The sequence below is a fragment of the Leopardus geoffroyi genome, chromosome D1 (genome assembly GCF_018350155.1).
Source record: "Leopardus geoffroyi isolate Oge1 chromosome D1, O.geoffroyi_Oge1_pat1.0, whole genome shotgun sequence".
NCBI lineage: Eukaryota > Metazoa > Chordata > Mammalia > Carnivora > Felidae > Leopardus > Leopardus geoffroyi.
Window position 1 is genome coordinate 107,147,325 of NC_059329.1, and position 20,732 is coordinate 107,168,056.

Below are 20,732 nucleotides of genomic sequence, written 5' to 3' on the forward strand. Positions count from 1 at the left end.
AAATATGGAGAACAAACTGAGGGTCGCTGGAGGGGTTGTGGGAGGGGGGATGAGCTAAATGGGTCAGGGGCATTAAGGAATCTACTCCTGAAATCATTGTTGCACTACATGCTAACTCATTTGGATGTAAATTTTTTTTTTTCAATGTTTATTTATTTTTGGGACAGAGAGAGACAGAGCATGAACGGGGGAGGGGCAGAGAGAGAGGGAGACACAGAATCAGAAACAGGCTCCAGGCTCTGAGCCATCAGCCCAGAGCCCGACGCGGGGCTCGAACTCCCGGACCGTGAGATCGTGACCTGGCTGAAGTCGGACGCTTAACCGACTGCGCCACCCAGGCGCCCCTGGATGTAAATTTTAAAAAATAAAAAAGTGTCTGACTCTTGATCTCAAGCTCAGGACTTGATCTCAGAGTAGTGAGTTCAAGCCCCACGCTGGGTGTGGAGCCTACTTTAAAAAAGAAAGTAGTGTTTCTCTGAAAAAATAAATGAATTAATAAAACGATCACTCCGGGCATCAAATATGCCAGGTACGTACTGATGTTGGTCACTGTGGCATCTTTTTGTGGATTGAGATAATATAGTGAATTTCAGTTGAACACTTAATACGTGTGTGAAACACTACTCTGAGCACAGCCTTGTATTAAGTCATATAATCTTCACTTTAGGGGACAGAGTAAATTCAAAACAGGAAGTGCTCAGAACAGCACTTGGCACACATATGTCACAGCCAAGGGCTGGGTGGGAACAGGATCCCAGGTGGGTCTACTTCAAAAGCTGGTGAATGCTGGGGCGCCTGGGTGGCGCAGTCAGTTGAGCGTCCGACTTCAGCCAGGTCACGATCTCGCGGTCCGGGAGTTCGAGCCCCGCGTCGGACTCTGGGCTGATGGCTCAGAGCCTGGAGCCTGTTTCCGATTCTGTGTCTCCCTCTCTCTCTGCCCCTCCCCCGTTCATGCTCTGTCTCTCTCTGTCCCAAAAATAAATAAACGTTCAAAAGCTGGTGAATGGAAGCATTTGGTAAACCCCTTTATGATTTCTGAACCATATCAGATTAGAAAAAGGAAAAGTGAAAGTCTGGAAATTGGGCAGGGCTGGTCACGGGGTGTGTCAGCTGAGACCAGAGGTCAGACCCAAGGCCAGGTGTTCTGGTCTCACTTGTGGAGCCAGTCGCCCCTAGCTGCCTCCCTCCTCCGTAGGTCCTGCCTTCCCTGGGACTTGCTCCAGACAGGTGCCTGTGCAAGAAAGGCAAGCACGGAGACGACCAGGTGCTGGCTTAGGTACATCTGACACTTGATGGCCCGCGGCTCCTAGAGGTGTGGCCCCACGTCCTCCAGGATCCTTCCCATCAGTAATAACTCAGGCTCCAGGACCATGAGTCCGCTCTGAAACACAGCCCCCGCCCCAGCCCACGCCGCCCCACACTTACGATGGACGCTCGCATCTTTTTTCCTGCCGTGGACCTTCAATTTCAGGCTGGAGTTCGGTTTATCTGCTGCGTAAAGGCCTGAGGCTGCGGGGAGCAGGGGTTCGTTATGTCATTAATGGGGAACAGAGCTCCCAGGACCCCAGGGTACAGAGGTGGGGGGGTGCTGTCTGGCCAGGAGACCGTGCGCGGTTCTCCCCCGACTCTTCCGAGGGCCATCACCTCGCTCCCTTCGAGTTCCTCGCCGGCTCCCTCCTTGCCCCTGCACTTGGCCGTGAACGGACGAACCCCTCGAAGGGTCGGGTCGGGGGAGGCTCACCCCACCCCCACCCCCCCCCCCCCCCGCCACCGGAGAGGCGGCGGCGCGGCCCCGGGGGAGCGCGATCCGTGTCCCCTGCCCAGGGTGGCGCGCCCGGCCCGCAGGTGCCAGGGGGCGCCTCTGTCGACGGGCTGCTCCCTAACTTGCTTCTTCCCGCCTCACCCAACTTCTCCGCCTCGCACGCAGCGGTCCGGGACCCGGAGGGCCACCCCGAGCATCTCACCCTTCCTTAAGTCGGGGCAGGACCGCCCCACCCACCTCGAGGACTGGGAGGCAGCGCAGCCACGGAGGGATGAGCTCTAATGGCCGCAGAGGCCGGGCCAGTGTAAGGTCAGCCGGCTCCTCCCCGCGCGGCTGACTAATGAGAGCCGGCAGGGCTCCCGGCCCCGCGCCCCAGACAGCCGGCCCGGCCCCTGGGGCAGACAGGCCAGGTTGCCGCCCGCTCCCCGCCGCCGCCGCCTCTCCCCACGCCCTCCTCCACCCAGAGGCGCTTCGGTTCCAGCGCCACTGCCTCCTCACCCCTTCCACCCGCGCGCTTCCGGCCGCCCCGTATTTGAGCCGGTCTTGTATTACACTCCGCCTGCATACACAGCCCACGGGCGTGGAATCCGTTTACTTACCTCCTCCATTCGAGTGGACTCACGGCTTAAAACGACATTAAATTTGAAAGTCATTCGAAGGCAAAGGTCTAGCAGAATGAGAGCACCTTTGGGGGCGTCTGGGCGGCTCAGTCAGTTAAAGCCTTGGACTTTGACTCAGGTCATGATCTCCTGGTTAGAGGAGCTTGAGGCCCACATGGTGGGGGGGGGGGGGGGTCTGTGCTGACAGCTCAGAGCCTGGAGCCTGCTTCAGATTCTGCGTCTCCTTCTCTCCCCCCTCCCCCTCGCATTCTGTCTCTCTCTCAAAAATAAACATTAAAATTTTTTTAATAAAAAATAAAAAGAAAGCACTTTTAACTATTGGGTCTTAAGCCCTCAGCCCCCAAACACGGCACACAGCAGGCATTCCGTGAATGAATGAATGAATGAATGAATGGATGACCAGACACTGGCCCTTCCTGGCACTGGGCTCTGACTGGGCTGTGACTCCCTAAGAGTAGAACCAACTCCTGTTCACCTCCCTTCCGGCCAGGGCCGGACAAGTCCCTGAGCCTTGCAGTCAAGATGCTTGGGCCAATCCTGGCCCTGTCACCTGCTAGCTAGAGGGCCCAGGACACCCTTCCCTCTCTGAACCTCAGTGTATTCATCTCTTAAACGGAGTGATGATGGTATCGGACAACATGGAAGTTAACCTATAAAAATGCATTCCCCAAAGGGAGAGCAACAAACGAAATGATGCTTGTAAAGTACTGAGCCTGTTGTGTGGCACGTGGTAAATCCTCATCAGGACACGCTGGCCGCTAACAGGAGGAAAGGCACGTGCTCATCAACATCAGGGGTCACTCACTAGCTTCCCGACAGGTGAGTCAGAGGCGATGCAGATACATACCAGAGCTTTATGGGCATTACAAACTGTAGTGCCGATGAAGCAGGTGACTTGTAAAACAGTCCAAACCCAGGGTGGAAAGGTTCAGTTTTGAGCCCACCACACTGACTTCTGCTTCTCCTTACTCCCTGCTTTCTACCAGAAATGTCACTACCCAGATGTCACTTTCCTTTCTCCTCCCACTGTGCTGTGCCAGGAAGAACAAAACAAAAAGCATATGGGGTGAGGGGGGTGGGGGGGGCGGGGACCGAGGATGTCAGGAAAGTGATTGGTACCTTCCACACGGCTCTCAAAAGAGGAGCTCCAGGGGCACCTGGGGGGCTCAGTGAGTTAAGCCCCCAACTCTTGGTTTTGGCTCAGGTCATGATCTCACAGTTCGTGAGTTCGAGTCACACATTGGGCTCTGTGCTGTCAGTGTGGAGGCTGCTTGGGATTCTTTCTCTCTCTCTCCCTCTCTCTCAAAATAAATAAATAAACATTAAAAAAAATTTTTTTTAAGGAGCTCTGTAAGACAGACTGCAGGCTGAGAAGCTACCAAATGATGTCGGTCCGTTGCCAGCAAGACTCTCCTTAAGCCCCATCCCAAGTCCATCACCACTGTATGGGTGGGAAGCTATGCCAGGATCAACACCAAAGCTCCTGGTCTTTTCTGCAACCACAGCCATGGAGACCCGTTCTTCTTGTGACAGGGGAGGAGTAGTATTAACTAATTAATTATTTGCAATGTCCCCATTCTCCTTCTAAGGAGGGGGTGGGCTACTCCAGGAGAATCCACTGTTTTGCTCTCTGAGAAAGTAGGAGAAAATGGCTCAGGCTTATGCTGAAGGCATGACACCTTGTGGGGATTCCGAGCAGGTAAGGAAGATCAGAGCAGGAGAAGGAAAGGAGGAAAGGAGCAGGGGGAGGAGAGACAGGGCAGGCAAGCCACATTTAAGGAAACAGAATCCATTAGGAGTATTTTGTTGAGAACATGAGGGTTTCTGTTGCTTGACATTAACTCTCAAGACCTGAACGCTCTTCAGGGGAAAGCTCTATCAGTCAACTGAGTACAGGTTTTTGGTTTTTTTTTGTTTTTTTTAAGTAGGCTCCGCCCAATGCAGGACTTGAACTCAAAACCCTGAAGTCAAGAATCGCGTGCTCTGCCAGGAACCCCTTAGCCAGCCAGATGCCCCTGAAGGACATTTCTTTTAACATTTATCCATTATACTCTGGTGAGGCTTTGTGAATATGCCAGTTCTGACACTTTGCTCTGACCAGAAAAATCAGGTTTTTATGAAAGAAAAGAAAGGTGACGTATAACTTCCTCCTCAATCTCCATCTCTGAAACCCCTCAAGTCCTACTGAAGAGAACAAATCCTTATTGAGAGGCCCTGAAGAGCTTCCCCTGCATAAATGTGCAGCATTAACGACCATACTTCCCCTTGAAAGAACATTCCTGAAATGTTCAGCCTTTCTCATCCCACTGTTTGTTACATGGCCTCACAGTCCGGGGACCTGGGAACTGTAATGGACATTCATTTTTGTCCAGCGGTCTTTCACTTGGTGACTCTGGGTGGTTCTGGTGGATCTGCCATATCACAGTACTCTATCACCCTGACTGGGGACATCCGTGACCCAGGTCCAGCTACGAGGCCCCAGCCCCCAGGCTATATCCACTGACCCTGGAAGGAACATATGACTCAAGCCAGACCAATCAGAAGCCTTCTCCAAGATGGAGCTATGTGTACGTACACACACACACACACACACACACACACACACACATATATTTTAAAATAGGCAGTGGGTCAAAAAAAAAAAAAAAGCCTCTTTCCTCTGGAGACATTTAAGTGGTATGATGTAAGCCTGGAACCATCTGTGACTTTCCTCCCCTGCAGCATGGAATAAATCCATCTGCTTTTGAATTTGCCAACACATGGGGCGCCTGGGTGGCGCAGTCGGTTAAGCGTCCGACTTCAGCCAGGTCACGATCTCGCGGTCCGTGAGTTCGAGCCCCGCGTCGGGCTCTGGGCTGATGGCTCAGAGCCTGGAGCCTGTTTCCGATTCTGTGTCTCCCTCTCTCTCTCTGCCCCTCCCCCGTTCATGCTCTGTCTCTCTCTGTCCCAAAAATAAATAAATGTTGAAAAAAAAAAAATTTGAATTTGCCAACACATACCTGAGAGAACAGACCTGTTGACATGAGTTCTTCCAGTACTTGGTATCGGTTTTACCCTGAGACATCCAAATACAATTGCTTTTTCTTCGATTAAGCTAGTGAGAGTTGAACTCATCTTTGCAAACTGATACATGGAAATCAAAGGCAAGAATGTCAATGTATCAAAGACAAACCAGTTTGCTGGACACACACACCCACTTTCCCCCTTCCTTCTCCCCAGCTTATGCTAATGGGGGTATCTGCACTCTGATGGTAGCACCCAAGTATTCACCATAATCTTCGTAGTGTTATCAGTTTGTGAGTGTGCGCCTTCCCTAACTAAACTGTGCGGAACTCAAACATGACAGCTAGCCTGGCACCTAACACATGACCACCACTGGCGGGGGAAGGCAGGTGGATGGACAGATGGATGCTACTGATCCCACCCAGCCTGTTTCAAATTAGAAACATAGTAGAAATCTTCTTTCTTACTGCAGGGCCAAATGGGCTATGTCTGGCGATTAGTCAGTATTTGAGAAGTTCAATGCAACCTCCCCCCTGGCTTCAAGGTCACCACTGAAAGAGAAAGCTTTCGGTAGAGCTTCACCACACCCCAGTCCCAAAGAGGAACCATCTAACCAGATGGGGCGACCAGGTGAAGTGCTACAAGTTCAAAGGTCCTCACAAGTTCGTGTTGTTGTAAATGAAATTTGTGCTCGATTTTAAGCCCCACCACCAAGTGCACAGCCCTCTCGAGCACTATGCTAGGAAGACTGTTCAGGACTACTTGGCAGGACAGAGAAAGGGGACAAGCTCAAACCACATTACTGCTGCCCACTTTGACATGGAGTTATCCATCCCCTTAGATCTCCTATTCGCTTTGCCAAGCCCGAATCTATCTCACAGATCTTCCCACATTAAAGAATGGAGAAAGGGGGGAAAAAAAACCCACAGACATGGTGCTATGATCTTTATTCAATTAAATGACCTTACAACTAAGAAACAGAAAACATGCTTTTAAGAAACTAATAGCATAATCTCATCCCATTGCACTTTTTAAAAAGTATATTAAACTTTAAAGCCATTCAAAGGCAAGGGTCTAGGAGAAAGTATTTTCAACAAATCATTTTTTAAAGAAAAGAAAAAGAACTCTGAGAAGAAAACCTGTATATGCTCAGGATTAATATTGACCTTTTAAGGCTAAAGTCCATGGCAGCATTTAGCCATCTAGATTAGAAAGCTTTGAGAATCAAATGCAACCTTCCCTTGGTCATTAAGAGCACTACATTTAAATTTTAGTTCTGGCACATGAAATTTCTTCCCAGGGAGGAAAAATTTCTTTTGAAAACTTCCTGCTTTTAGACCTAGAACTTTGAGAAGTTCCTGATATGGGGCACTTTTGTCACTAATTTTCAAAGTTGTTTTCTCCTTCCTTTTCATTATTATTATTTATGGCTTAAGGTTTTCTGTACAGGAATGATGAGGGGTTCAAGTCAAAGTGCTGAATTTTGTTTTTAAAGAAAAACAACTTTCAAAATAGTTTTTTCAAAATCCTAATTACACTTGTTAGTAAATAGGACACGTGTACATTCATTTTTCAGAGAAGGCACTATGACATCCTGATTTACAACAGCTTTAAGGAGCCTGGACGATCCTCTAGATGAAAGATATCCCCCTTATTACTCTGAACGTGGGAAACTCTCAGCCAGGGTCTCTGGCGGCAGACCACGTATCGTATTGTGAGCCTTCGGTAAAAGCTGTCTGTCCACTCGCCTCCAGACAATACTGAATTGCACTTCCCCATCACATGGAGCGGTCTCTCTCGCTGGTCTCTGAGCCACCTGCAATACTGTCTTATCAAAGTGGTGACTCCAGGGCCACAACCCAGACCCCCTGAGGCAATCCCTGACATAAAGCCAGGAATCTGAATGTTTTTAAACAAGCCTCCCAAGCAAGTCTTATGCACTCCAAGGCAGATGAGAGCCAAATCATAACTGTAACAGGACATAAGAACACTATTCAATTGCAGCAAATGGTCTCATACAATGGACTTCTTAAAGTGATTTAAAAAAAATCACTTATATACATGGTTTGTACTTGCATGACTGAAGCTTGTCTTCATTATGCCCTTATTCCTTGACTAAAATTTTGTCAGATCGAAATGTAAGCCAGAAAGATGTAGCCCATTCTGGCTACCTTACATGGTAGCCATCCTAAATCACCCTAAATTACATTTCAATAGTTCTATTGGGGGGTGGGGTGGGGGGGGAGAAGTCCTATGAAGATTTCCATATAAATTATTAAAAAAAAAAACTCTAGAAAAAAAATAAAATGTTTATGAGCCAGGTAGAACACTGGATATGACCTGCTAAGGAAACACACTGCCAGTAACAAGGCAGTTTATTTGTTTGCCTAACTTCACGTTAAAAGAGAAAGAACAGATAAAGTGAAACAGTATTCATAGACAATTTTACCAAGTATAAAGCAGGCATTAATACACAAACCTCCACAGAACAGACTGCTTGGCATACTGCTAAAATACGGTAGGACTCCAAAAGATGCTTACCATCATACACGATCATTAGATTATTCGTGAAAGAATTGAAATTGACTCTATGATTTTTACCGTAAAAAGCTAATCGGAAGTATTAAAAAAAATGAAGAAACATTTTTCCCTGAATACTTTTCATCGAAATTCTGAAAACCTCCTTTTATACGTTAACAGGAATAGGCCCCGTGTAACCATTTGAAATGAGCACACAAAAATCGCCTGTGTGGGAAGACTGGCCAGGGAGGGCAGAGCAACATGGCCAAGCCAACGCTTTCAGTCTGAACTATCCCTCCTCAACGTCTCCGACCCACAAACTAAAGGCTGAGGGAAGTTAAGAGGTAAAAGACATTCCTTTCAACCTGATTATAAATCTCCCAGGACTATTTAAAGCCAGCAATGAGAATGCATCTTGTATTGAAAAAGATGATATAAAACCATCAACTTCCTGTAAAAATAGGCCAAAGAAAACTCATTAAGGATCCTCATTGAGAAAAACCTTATAAACACGCTCCAGAGGCATAGTAAGTTAATAAAAACAAAAATAATAAGGCTTCCCCAGGGCAATTAAGCCAAATTATTTCTTTAAGGTCAAAACAGAAATGGTGACTTAAACAGTTAACTAATAGTAAGACTGCACTAATCACACGATATATTTATTTTAAAATTTCTAGTACTTTAGGATTAAAATAAGTTTTAGACACATCATCCTTTTCTCATTAAAAGCATCGTTCTAGACAATTATTCTGAAAACTATAAATGTGCTTCTACAATGCATTAAAAGCCAAGTATCTCAACATGTGTAAGGCCTTTCGCTAGTAAGGACAAACCTTCAGGAAAATGAGGGGCCACCTGATATGCACCAAAATTTCAAAGAGAAGCTTTCGATTTAATAGTCAAAACTAAGCATCACTGATATGCAAGTAGACAGTTTTCAGAACAAGCTGGAACTTTCCTAAAATTTAATGGCAACTGAAAAAAATAGCAAGAACTTCAGGATAAGATGGTGTATAAATATGGAAACATACAACATGCTTGGAACTAGTTCAGGACTTATAAAAATGCTTCAGTGGTGAGGCATCAAAGAAATAAAAAGAAGCTTCCTTGATAAAGAGATTACATGCCACACGAGACTTCTTTGTGCCTTCCGTTCAGACTTCACGTATATAGAACCTACACTTGGATTTGGCCTAAGCCTTCCCTATCTCCCCCCAAAACAAGAAATATCTTAAGAATTAAGGCTCTCAGACCTGAATGTTTATATAAATACTTGCAGGCAAGTTTTATGAAGTTTTAAAATGTACAATTCACCATTATAAATCCAAGGAAAAGGCAACTAATAGATAAGGTGTTTTTTACCACACAAGGTAAATAAAGGTTTCGTGGATACTTCTAGATACTGTCCACATTTGGGTAGGACTTTGGTCCCTACTAAGCCAAAGCTATTTTAAAGCTACAGGATGACTCACTAAACAAAACTGACAATGTTAGTAGCTTCGTTATTAAAAATCTTAGTGCATAGGAAAAGACAAATGGTTTAGATAAAGACCTGATTTACTGCTAGGCCACAAGAACAGGACATCAACTAAAGGCAGTAATGTTTGGTAACGTGTTTCCTCTAATCCTTAATAAAGTTCCGTTCTCATGCAGAACTCTTGAAAAAACAAGGCCTCTCAAATGATAACCGTGAGTTATATATAATACATATATGCATACAAACCTACAAACAGTGAATCTGACCAAGGCACAAGTTCAAGTGACTTATCAGAGGTCACATGGTTCACTTAAACTCAAGCTTTTTTCTTAAAATATCAAGCTCACCCCTTTTATGATGAGCCACTCTGGCTTTTCAAGGCATGTTTGCTTCTTTTCTAGAAAGAAGCTATAGGAATGAAGGCAAAAATAAAATAAAAGTATATCCCACCAAAACTGTTAGCCTGTCAGGTAACAGACTGGAAATTCCAGGGTACGGTGGACTTCAACGTGATACGATCTTCCCACACTATATGGCAAACAGGATTCTCTAATATCGTAAGATTTTAAAAGTGTAATGGCATCGTTTTCAGCCTTTTGTTCCGAAACTTTTGCAAGTTTTGTAAACTGTTTAAAAAGAGTAAGGTATAAAAAGAACGGACAGGTTTCACCCCAAAACAGCATCTTCCATGAGGTTATCCTCAATCCCCTCCCTATCATGTCCTCAAAAGCCTGGATTCAATCTTAAAAGGCACGAAGTGGCACATTCAGAATTTAAAACCACATTTGCATTTTCTCCTTTCGCTTTCTCCCCCTTTAAAGTGCACAAAGCAGAGTAACAAGGAAACAGACACAGGCTTGGATCTATATCAGCAAGGAAAAGAAACGCTTCCAACAGAAATGGAAGTATGTGTAAGAATTTGAAGCCACGGGAAAGGTCTGTTCATTTATTACTGCTGAGTCTCAGCTCTTCCCGGATGATTCCCAGATCTGTGTTCCTCTGGACCTGGACCTGTGGCCGTGGCAGAAACCCAGAAATCGGTAGGGGCTGGCTGCGTTCTCGTCGGATCCTCTTGTGAAGATGCTACTGAGCTTTTTTATCCGCGGGTGGCCTCCCAACAACCGCTTCCCTCACAGCGGCCTGAGTGGAATTACCCATATGGGATGTAGCCTGCAAAAGTCCATTTGTTCAAACACGTAAGTTAATAAAATACAACACAGCGCCGAGAGAGTAAGACCGCGGAGACAAACTTTCAGACATCTCGTTCTACAGCACGGGTATGTTACAGAAAATGGGGAAATGAAAACACAGGTGTTGGGGGAGCAAGTGGCAGCAGCAGACCCCCAAGAGAGCCCACTGAGCCCCTGCTCTGTGACCGTATGTAGCAGGGCGGGCAGCTCTCCTGGCTTCTCACAAGCTTCTGACTTAACCGATCTGTTCATGCTACTCAGAAAAAGAAATCAATCAGGGTCTCAAGTATCTGTAAATCTGGAGGTCACGTCAATGTCAAAAGCCACTGGCTTGTTGAAAGATCTGAAGTGAAAGAGATGCCATCCATTAGAACTCAAAACAGAAAATTTTCAAAGCTCTTGATTTTCAGGGAAGCAAATTAACCTCAGATCAGGGAGAATCACACAGGAATCGTCTGAAGAGCATGTGGTTAGAAGTTTCCCGTGATAAACACAGTATGTCCAAGTTGAAACTCTGTTTGCATTAGAGGAGAGTTTTTAGGCATGAAAACAAAATAATAGGATTAAATATGAATATCCTCAAGAAGGATGATACAACATAATGTCTGTCAAAAAAACCCAAAACAAAACAAAAAGCCAGGGGAAGTTTCTCACGCCTTCTTTCACTATGAAACTCTTTCAAATGGAAATACTTTACAATAAAAGCACAAGCATCCGTCCCTTATCAACCCTCAGCCTTGTCAGCTGGCACCACTTACCTGCTCTAACACGTACGCTGCACCAGAATCAATTGCTCCGCCCAGCTCACGATATTGACCAGAATACCTGATGTAGCCCCACGTGAGAAGGGCTATTAACAGCAGTCCAACCATGCAGTTGAACAGCTGGGCCACAACCTCAAGACCAACAAAGCCAGTGAGGCCTGAGGCGATGTACAAAGCCACAATGCCTGTGAAAAGCACTGCGGGGGTTCGGAAGGTGCTGAAGACATTCTTGCTACCATTGTGTTTGCAGAAATTCTCATACAGTTCGTTGATTTCCTCCTCTAGCTCCTGCTGATAGCGGAGACTAAAATCCTTCCCACCCATCTTCTTGGTCTTCTTAAAATGGTCCAGAGCAAGTTGTTTGAATTCACAGTGCTTCTCCTCTAGAATGTCTGGAGACAAATAAGGTTTCTCTCCTCCACAAACCTAAGAAGAATAAAGACATAGGTGTTGAAGATGCCTTCGAAAACAGGTGCCCAACGAAACAAGTGAAAACACTGCAAAAGAATGTTTTAAGATATTAGAAATGAACTGTAAAATGGTGACCAAGACCAATAAAGTCTGGTTTCACCTCCTCTGAAAAGTGCACTTACATAACCAGGGTGACACTGATCAGTGACAGCAACGACACCGTAAGAAAGCCTTGGTTAGAAATGGTAATAATTGGAAGACCCCTATTACCCAGGGGACCTGAACACAGCTTTGCTGCCTCATCACGTTAAGATACGGTAAACAGGGTGAGGTTGGGCTTCCGAAGGCAGCAACAGGCCCAGGTTATATAGATCTTTCAGAAGACGACACATGCCCAACATACCTCCTCCATGCTGTTGTAATAGATGTCTTTGGCAGACGCCGCAGCTGCTAAATTGTTGGCTTCAGCAGTGGCCTTTTAAGAAAGGAAAGCATAAACTATGGATCCTTTCTCTTTTAACATTCTTCCACAATCTCCTCTCACCCTATCCCCGTTCACTTTTTTATGATCCTTCTGCCATTATTTAGGTTCCCATACAGCCCTATTTATAAAATAAAATATAACTTTGCTTCCAAATTTTCTGCCCCAAAAGTTCTTATATGTAAGAATCTTATCGCAAAGTAAACTTCTAAGAATATCATTCCCTTTGCTTCAATTTTAAATGTTAAGAAACAGATATAAGTCAAAAAAGGGAAAAATTTATCTGTACGTGAATCCCAAGCTCTGGCTTCCTTTGTGAAAATGTTTTGCTATTAAAGAAATAAACCTTTGGGGGCGCCTGGGAGGCTGAGTCAATTGAGTGTCCGACTTCGGCTCAGGTGATGATCTCGCAATTTGTGAGTTCGAGCCCCGCGTCAGACTCTGCTGTCAGCACAGAGCCCTCTTCAGATTCTCTGTCGTTCCCCGCCCCACCCCTCCTTATGTACACATGCTCTCTCTCACTCTCAAAAAGAAACATTAAAAAAAAAAAAAAAAAAAGAGGAGGGGGGCCTGGGTGGCTCCGTCGGTTAAGCGTCTGACTTCAGTTCAGGTCATGATCTCGCGATTCGTGGGTTTGAGCCCCACGTGGGGCTCTGTGCTGACAGCTCAGAGCCTGGAGGCTGCTTCGGATTCTGTGTCTCCCTCTCTCTCTCTGCCCCTCCCCTGATCACACTCTGTGTGTCTCTCTCAAAAATAAACAAACATTATAAAAATTTTAAACAACAACAAAAATAGAAGAAACATTTGGCAGTAAATTACCTTATGTTATGCACCTGAAAGTCAGAAATTATACATTTTAATGAAATTACATCTTGAAAATACCAAAATATTGAAAATAAAAATCTCTGAAAACAAAAAACCTGACTAAAGAAGTATGTCAGGATTTAGTAGACCACAGATGACAGGAAAGTAATTTGCCTAAGATGAGTGGGCCCGGCCTACCAGGCGTAATAAAAAAACAGTGCTCTCCCCGGGATGTCTGGCGGGAAGACCAGGGGAAGATCCGTTCTGCTTTCAGGGGAATATGCACAAAAAAACCCAGAAGGCAGTCACACTCCCATTCTCATATATGGGTCACCAGTAACCAAACAGGATCACTTAAGAGGTCAAAGAAGTGCTCACCTGAAGCATGGACTTGGGATGAGGCAGATCTTCTCCTTGGTAAATTTTAATATATGCCTTAGGATATAAACGTAAAAAGAACTATGAAAAATGTCATCCTGTCACATTCAGTCACATTTTAACTTTTTAAAAGTGACCGTACAACTGCATTTTCCTAAAGACCTAGATCAACACCCAGGAATTAGCAAAAACACAACACACCTTTGAGTGCATGTTAGCGTATTTTGAGTTAACTGAAAGTAGCTCTCAAGCAGCACGAGCCTACCAAGGCTAGGATTCCCACCAGATTCCCCATGCACACTGGCCTCACCACTGCCTGTGGGCACAGTGACCATCCGCCTTGAGGTAGTCGTGTCACATCTAGGTGCCGTCTCCTCCTACTCACAGCAACTTCCTAACCACCTCCTGTCCACACCATCTTCCTTGAGGAACAATCTTCCTTTAGCCACAGTAATTACTCCTCTAAGAAAGTGCAAAGAACATTCATTTGGTTCCTAGACCGATACTGCCACCCAGTGGCCCGCTCCTGGAAGGACCCCGAAGGCTCTGAAAATGCCTCTCACCATCTCCCCGTGAAACTTTCCCCCTTCAGCTTTAAAATAGTGAAATTCAAAGTTAGTTTACAGCCTAGATCAGTTTCACCAAAAATCACATTATTTTGATAATTAAAACCCATATTTACCTTAAAATACTCCAATAGCCCCCGACAGGTGACTTTTGAGCCATTGATCTCCTTTTCCATTAAATTAGCCGGGTTTAACACAAATGGAATCAGGGTCTGCAACTGCTCTTTGAACTCACTGGCAATATCTGTTCATGAGACCACGAAGAAGCAGACAATAAGCGAAGCAGACTTACTCAACCAAGCTGAGCATAAAATGTGATCTTCATAGTCCGTTTTAACATCTGCTGGTTGAAAGTAAAGGGAGGGGGTCCCAACTGTGTCTGACACTCTCTGCCTATGACCAAGCTGCTGTCGGACCTCTGTCTACATGTACCCTGTCTCCTTCCCTCCCTTCTCAGGATTGTTGGCGGGGTTTTTTTTTTTAAGTGTATTTGTATTTATTTTGAGAGAGACAGACAGAGAAAGAGGGAGAAGGAATGAGCGGGGAAGGGGCAGAGAGACAGGGAGAGAGAGAATCCCAGGCAGACACCAAACTCCACGCTGAGCCCAAACGGGGGCTTTCAACCTCACGGGCCTGAGCCAAAATCAGGAGTTGGACGCTTAGCTGCCTGAGCCACCCAGGCACCCAGGAAAGGATTTTCTAAAACACGACTTTAAAAGTACTTCACAAGAAGCAAAAACAATATAACAGCAGGGAGGGGGACAAAACATAAGAGACTCTTAAATACAGAAAACAAACACAGAATTGCTGGAGGAGTTGTGGGAGAGGGGATGACCTGAACGGGTCAGGGGTATCTACTCCTGAAATCATTGTTGCACCATGTGCTAAAACTAACGTGGAGGTAAATTATAAAAAATAAATAAGTTATAGAAAGTAAAGAATGCAAAAAAATACATAATAAACCTTCAAAAATAAAAATAAAAGTACTTCAAAAAATCAAAAGTGAATGAATTCAACATTAAAACTAAGGTACCATTAAAAAAAAAAAAAAAAGACAAGACACAGATGGGAGAATATACGTGCAACACATAACCAACCAGCAGAGCTTCCTATCTTAAAATACACATATAGGATCTATACGTTGCATAGAAAGACAAGCCCCATCCAAAACTGAACAACAGGCATAAGTAGGAACTGCAGAGGAAAGGAACCATGAAGGAAACATGAATGTAACTAAATACACGAAAAGATATTCAATCCCATGAACAATCAGAAAAATGCAATTTAAGACCATAATGACATATTATTCTATATCACTAATTTGGCAAAAACTAGAAGTCTGAAAATACCAAGCACTGCCAAGGTTATGGACCAATGGGAACTTCTGTACACACTGATGAAGGGACCATAAACCGGAACTACACTTTGGGAAACAATCGGCATTATCCAGTTGAGGGGAAAATACACAGATTCCAACATCCAGTAGTCTTGCTTCCAAAGCACATACCCTCAGGAAACTCTCATTTATCCATATATACCAGATTGTGCATGGCAGCACTGTTCGTAATAGCAAGTAACTGGAAAAGCTTATATTTCTATTGAGAATAAACTGCGTTATATTCACAGAAGGCACAATTATGCACAACGAAAGTGAATGAACTACAACTACATGCGATGATACACATAATCTCAGAAATAAAACACTCAATGAAATGCAATGCATACTGTTTTTAATAAGTCAAAATTAAAGAAACTTGGCAACAAACTGGTTCAAACACAAGCAATAGTTGTTTTTTTTTTTTTTAATTCAAGGGTAGAATAAGCAAAATTTAGAACAGTGGTTAATTCTGTGGGGAGGCAGGGAGATGGGATAGGGAAGAAGCACACAAATGCAGAAAACAGTACTGGTAATGTTCTAGACAAGAATTGGCAAACTACAGCCCTTGGGGGCAAATACGGCCTGCAAACTGTAATTGTAAATAAAGTTTTATTGCAACACAACCATGTCTTCACTTATGCATTGTCTATGGCTGCTTTCTTGCTACAACAACAAAGCTGAATAACCGTATGGCCCACAAAACCTACAATATTTACTATCTGGTCCATCACAGAAAAAACTTGTCAATTCTGGTTCTAGATATTAAGTTGGGCAGTAGGTTTGTGATGTTCATTATATGATGTACGAAGCCTTACCTATATAAGTTCCGCGTATTCTTTTATATGTGTAATACCGCTACATTCTTTGGTAGTTAGGCCAAGATTTCTTCTGTACTGGTTCATGAGCTGATCTCCTTTTCCCCTACTAGGGGCCTGTTTCTTAGAATACAGTCACTCTTCACAAACTAAATAAATATGCTATCCTTATGTGTACTAAATTCTCCAGTTTGTTTGACTTTTTTTTTTAAGTTTATTTATTTATTTCGAGAGAGAGAGAGAGAGAGAGAGAGAGAGCAGAAGAGGGGCAGAAAGAGAGGGAGAGAGAATCCCAAGCAGGCTCCACACCATCAGCACAGAGCCTAACGTGGGGCTCGAACTCACGAACCGTGAGATCATGACCTGAGCCTTACCTGACTGAGCTACCCAGGCATCCCTGTTTGTCTTTTTATAACATGCAGAAAACTACTACGTACTCAAACCGACACCATTTTTTCTTTGGCAATTTCTTTCATTCCTCCTAATTTTAAGGAGTCCTTCTCCAATTCCAGAGGTCTAATAAAATTAAATTTTTCCCCATGCTTTTTTATAATTTAACTTTGTAATCTATCTAGAATTTATTTATGCTTCATAAATTGAAATCTACATGGCATTTCTCTGTAAATAGTAATAGGTACTTCTCATCTCCACCAACTCACATCCCATCTTAAATAACTGACCAATTATAAAATCTCTTGACGTCGAAAAATTGTTTAGGTTTATAAATCTGTCCTACCAAAAAGTAAATTGGTACCGATCTCCCATCCAAATACTCTTAATTCTATATTCTCCTCAGGATGGCGCCAAAGTATGGCCTATGCAAACGTTAAAAAGGGATCAATCCCCATATTACATATTGATTAGTGGCTTAATGTATGATAAAGGTGACATTTCAACTGGTGGGGCAAGCTGGACTATTCTATAAATACTTCTGGAACAAATGAGCCGCCATTCAGAAGATGAATCTAAATTGGATCATAAGTTATAATGTGAAAGTGAAACTGCAAAATTTCGAGAAAAAAATGGGACAAATTCTTCATGACTTGAAGCAAAAAACGCCTAAAATTGTGCGTATACTATGCTATTCTGTGTATACAGTATTCATATCTGCTGGCACACTCTAAAGAAAACTCTGGAAGCCTATAAAAATGGAAGAGAGACTTTTCACTGAATACTTTTTAATCCTTTTTGAGATTTTAAACATGTGAATGTATCACGTATTCCAAAAAAAACTTTTTTTTTTTTTTTTTTTTTTTTTTTATGGCTTCAACTTTTATCATATTGGAAGGAACTGGCACAATCTAGACACCACAGACTGTTCCTAAACCCAGTTTTACCCAGATTTAAAGACCTTTAAGCATTAATGCTTCTCTGAAGGCTGTACCAAAATACTAGTTTTAGACTCAGAATAGACAAGAATGGTCTCCTGATAATCTCAAAATCTTGTGCTGTCAAAAAAGACAGTGCCCTACAAACTCTTCAGGTTAATTTCTAGCTAACCAACTCAGTGGTGGGGCATCTTGGTGGCTCAGTCCTCGATTTCGGCTCAGGTCATGATCCCAGAGTCACAGGATCAAGCCCTGAGTCGGGCTCTAGGCAGAGCATGGAGCCTGCTTAAGATTCTCTCTCTTTCTCTCTCTCCCTCTGCCCCTGTAACCTGCTCATGCTCTCTAAAATAAACTTAAAAAACAAAAACAAAAACAAAAACAAAACAAAACAAAACTCAGTGGTTACTGCATTAAGTCTCTCTGCTCTAGAAAATACAAAGATGACAGTTTTCTTTATGGTGATGACACAGTCATCTGTGTCTGATGAAAGGGGTCTTAAAAGTGAGCTAATCTAACCAACAGGAAGCAGCAGCAGTTAAGCAGTAATTACACCAAAACTAAGATTGTGTTTGGCAAGTGTTCACCTCTGAATAAATGGTCGTTCTTTAAAAATAAATAAAACAGGGGCGCCTGAGTGGCTCAGTCGGTTAAGCAGCCGACTTTGGCTCAGGTCATAACGGTCTGTGAGTTCGAGTCTCATGTCAGGCTCTGTGCTGACAGCTCAGAGCCTGGAGCCTGCTTCAGTTTCCGTCTCCCTCTCTCTGCCCCTCCCCTGCTCACACTGTCTCTCTCTCTCTCTCAAATAAAAAATAAACATTAAACAAAATTTAAAAAAAAAAAAAAAAAAAAAAAGATCCTCCTATGGATTAGGCCTAACTGCTCTCAAGCTAATGTCTTTCTCAGGTTATATGGAATAGGGCAGCAGGATCTCAACCAAGTCACTGTACAAGGATATACTTGAGAAAATACAGCATCTAGGCATTTTCTTTAACTCTGAAAAGTACATCAGCTCTATTTACAGGTCCCCCACAATAAAGTGTATGTGGTTCTCAGTCAAGCACCTGCCAAATACTCCAAGTCGCCATTTGCAATTTAGCATCCAATTTATGCTTCACTCAAAACCCTTCTTTTAAACACCGTTTAGATTTCCTAAAATTACAAAATATCTGTCTCCAAAGCTACGAAGTACACAGACCTTGGCAGAGCTAATAAGAATTCTTTGGGAACAATCCTAATGACTATAGTTCCTGAAACAGACACACAAGGGCAGATTATAAACATATTGTTGAAGTAAAGCAAAAAAGGAACTTTTTATTTTTCAGATCTTTTCTTAAAAACATAATTATAAATACTATTTTGGAATAAATAGAATCATACAACATATGCTACTGTGCAATCTTTCTACATTTAATAATATGTCATAGACAACTATGTAAATACATACAGATCCATCTATCTACCTTAACCTTTTAGAAGACTTTTAATAACTTTTTTATTTATTTTTTTTTTTTTTAATTTTTTTTTCAACGTTTTATTTTTATTTTTGGGACAGAGAGAGACAGAGCATGAACGGGGGAGGGGCAGAGAGAGAGGGAGACACAGAATCGGAAACAGGCTCCAGGCTCTGAGCCATCAGCCCAGAGCCCGACGCGGGGCTCAAACTCACGGACCGCGAGATCGTGACCTGGCTGAAGTCGGACGCTTAACCGACTGCGCCACCCAGGCGCCCCAAGACTTTTAATAACTTTTTTAAATAAGCTTTTAAAAGTGCAGAGGTACTAGGGCACCTGGGTGGCTCAGTCAGTTATGTGTCCATCCAGCGCTCGATCTTGGCTCAGGTCATGATCTCACAGTTCGTGGGATCAAGCCCGGAATCAGACTCTATACTGTCAGCCCAATGTTTGGGATTCTCTCTCTCTGCCCCTCCCCTGCTCGCCCTCTATCTCTCAAAATAAATAAATAAAAAAAAAATAGTTTTAAAAGTGCAGATGTACCATGATTTCACTAACTCCTCAAAAACACCCATTTGTTTCCAATTATTCCCTGTTATGCTACAGTAATATATATCCTTGTCCATACATCTGCTTAGTTGAAATTCTGGATCAAAGGACATAAACATTTAAAATTTTGATACCGACACATAAAGACTGAATCTGTACCAATAAATTTACACTTTGTTAATTATTTTGCTGCTACACATATTTTTATGAGTATATACTGACCATTTGCATTTCTTCTTTGGGGACTTGCCTTTTCATGTAAGAGAGGAAGATTTTAACCTTATAAATGTGTTTTGAACATCAATGGTGGATGAGGGAACCAAATAATAATCATGAGGCTAAAAGTTGCTTATACAGAATTTGTTCCCTATTTTATAAATATATGAAAATTAGCACACTGAATACTCAGTGATAAGCTGTTCATAATTTTTAAATACATACAGGGTTGAACAGTACCCCCCCAAAATGCATATCCTCCTGGAATCTCAGAATGTGACCTTGTTTGTAAATTACATACATAACTAGTTGAGATCCTACTGGATTAGGGTGGAACCTAAATCCAAACAGTGGTGTCCTTATCAGAAGAGAGAACACACAGAGATACACAGAAAGAAGGCAGCCATGTGATGACAGAGCCCGGAGTGACACAGCTACAAGCCACGGGGTACCCAGGCTTGCCAGCAAACCCCAGAAGCTAGGAGAGAAGCACGGGACAGATTCCCCCTCAGAGCTTCCAGAAGGAATCAATGCTGACACCATGATTTTGGAATTCTGGTCTCCTGAACTGTTAGGGCAGTAAATCTCTGTTGTCCTAAGCCACCAGTTTGTGGTACTTTGTTACAGAAGTCTTAGGAAAGATACAATACACAAACCCAACAGCGATACAAAATTTCAAAGCTCAGGGCTACAAAACAGTTAAAAGAAACTTTTCCTATTTCCTAGAATAACATGATGAAAGTGGTGAATTTTAAAACAGAATGTTTTAGGGGCGCCTCGGTGGCGCAGTCGGTTGGGCATCCGACTTCAGCCGGGTCAGGATCTCACGGTCTGTGAGTTCGAGCCCCGCGTCGGGCTCTGGGCTGATGGCTCAGAGCCTGGAGCCTGTTTCCGATTCTGTGTCTTTCTCTCTCTCTGCCCCCTCCCCCGTTCATGCTCTATCTCTCTCTGTCCCAAAAATAAATAAACGTTGAAAAAAAAAATAAATACATAAAACAGAATGTTTTAAAATGTTAAAA

At 43.5% G+C, this 20,732-nt stretch overlaps 2 protein-coding genes across 7 annotated transcripts in view; both read right to left on the reverse strand.

Moving 5' to 3' along the window:
- Window positions 1–2,476, reverse strand: part of LOC123601861 (phospholipase A and acyltransferase 3-like) — a 36,445-nt gene extending 33,969 nt beyond the window's left edge. Inside the window, exons 1-2 of one of the 4 annotated variants that reach the window (XM_045485667.1) lie at window positions 2,362–2,476; window positions 1,426–1,509 (exon numbers count right to left, since the gene is read on the reverse strand). In XM_045485667.1, the coding sequence (XP_045341623.1) occupies window positions 1,426–1,440 (15 nt within the window). In that variant the 5' untranslated portion in view covers window positions 1,441–1,509; window positions 2,362–2,476. Of the gene's footprint in view, window positions 1–1,425; window positions 1,510–1,903; window positions 2,163–2,361 lie in introns of those variants that run through there. The other 3 variants (XM_045485664.1, XM_045485666.1, XM_045485665.1) reach the window with 3 other exon arrangements.
- Window positions 2,477–6,317: 3,841 nt separating this feature from the next.
- The window catches only part of ATL3 (atlastin GTPase 3), a 56,239-nt gene continuing 41,824 nt past the window's right edge, over window positions 6,318–20,732 (reverse strand). For all 3 annotated transcript variants that reach the window (XM_045485677.1, XM_045485676.1, XM_045485675.1), the window contains exons 9-13: window positions 14,093–14,220; window positions 13,411–13,467; window positions 12,151–12,222; window positions 11,331–11,762; window positions 6,318–10,552 (exon numbers count right to left, since the gene is read on the reverse strand). In XM_045485677.1, coding sequence (XP_045341633.1) covers window positions 10,466–10,552; window positions 11,331–11,762; window positions 12,151–12,222; window positions 13,411–13,467; window positions 14,093–14,220 — 776 coding nt within the window. In that variant the 3' untranslated portion in view covers window positions 6,318–10,465. The remainder of the gene's footprint in view (window positions 10,553–11,330; window positions 11,763–12,150; window positions 12,223–13,410; window positions 13,468–14,092; window positions 14,221–20,732) is intronic.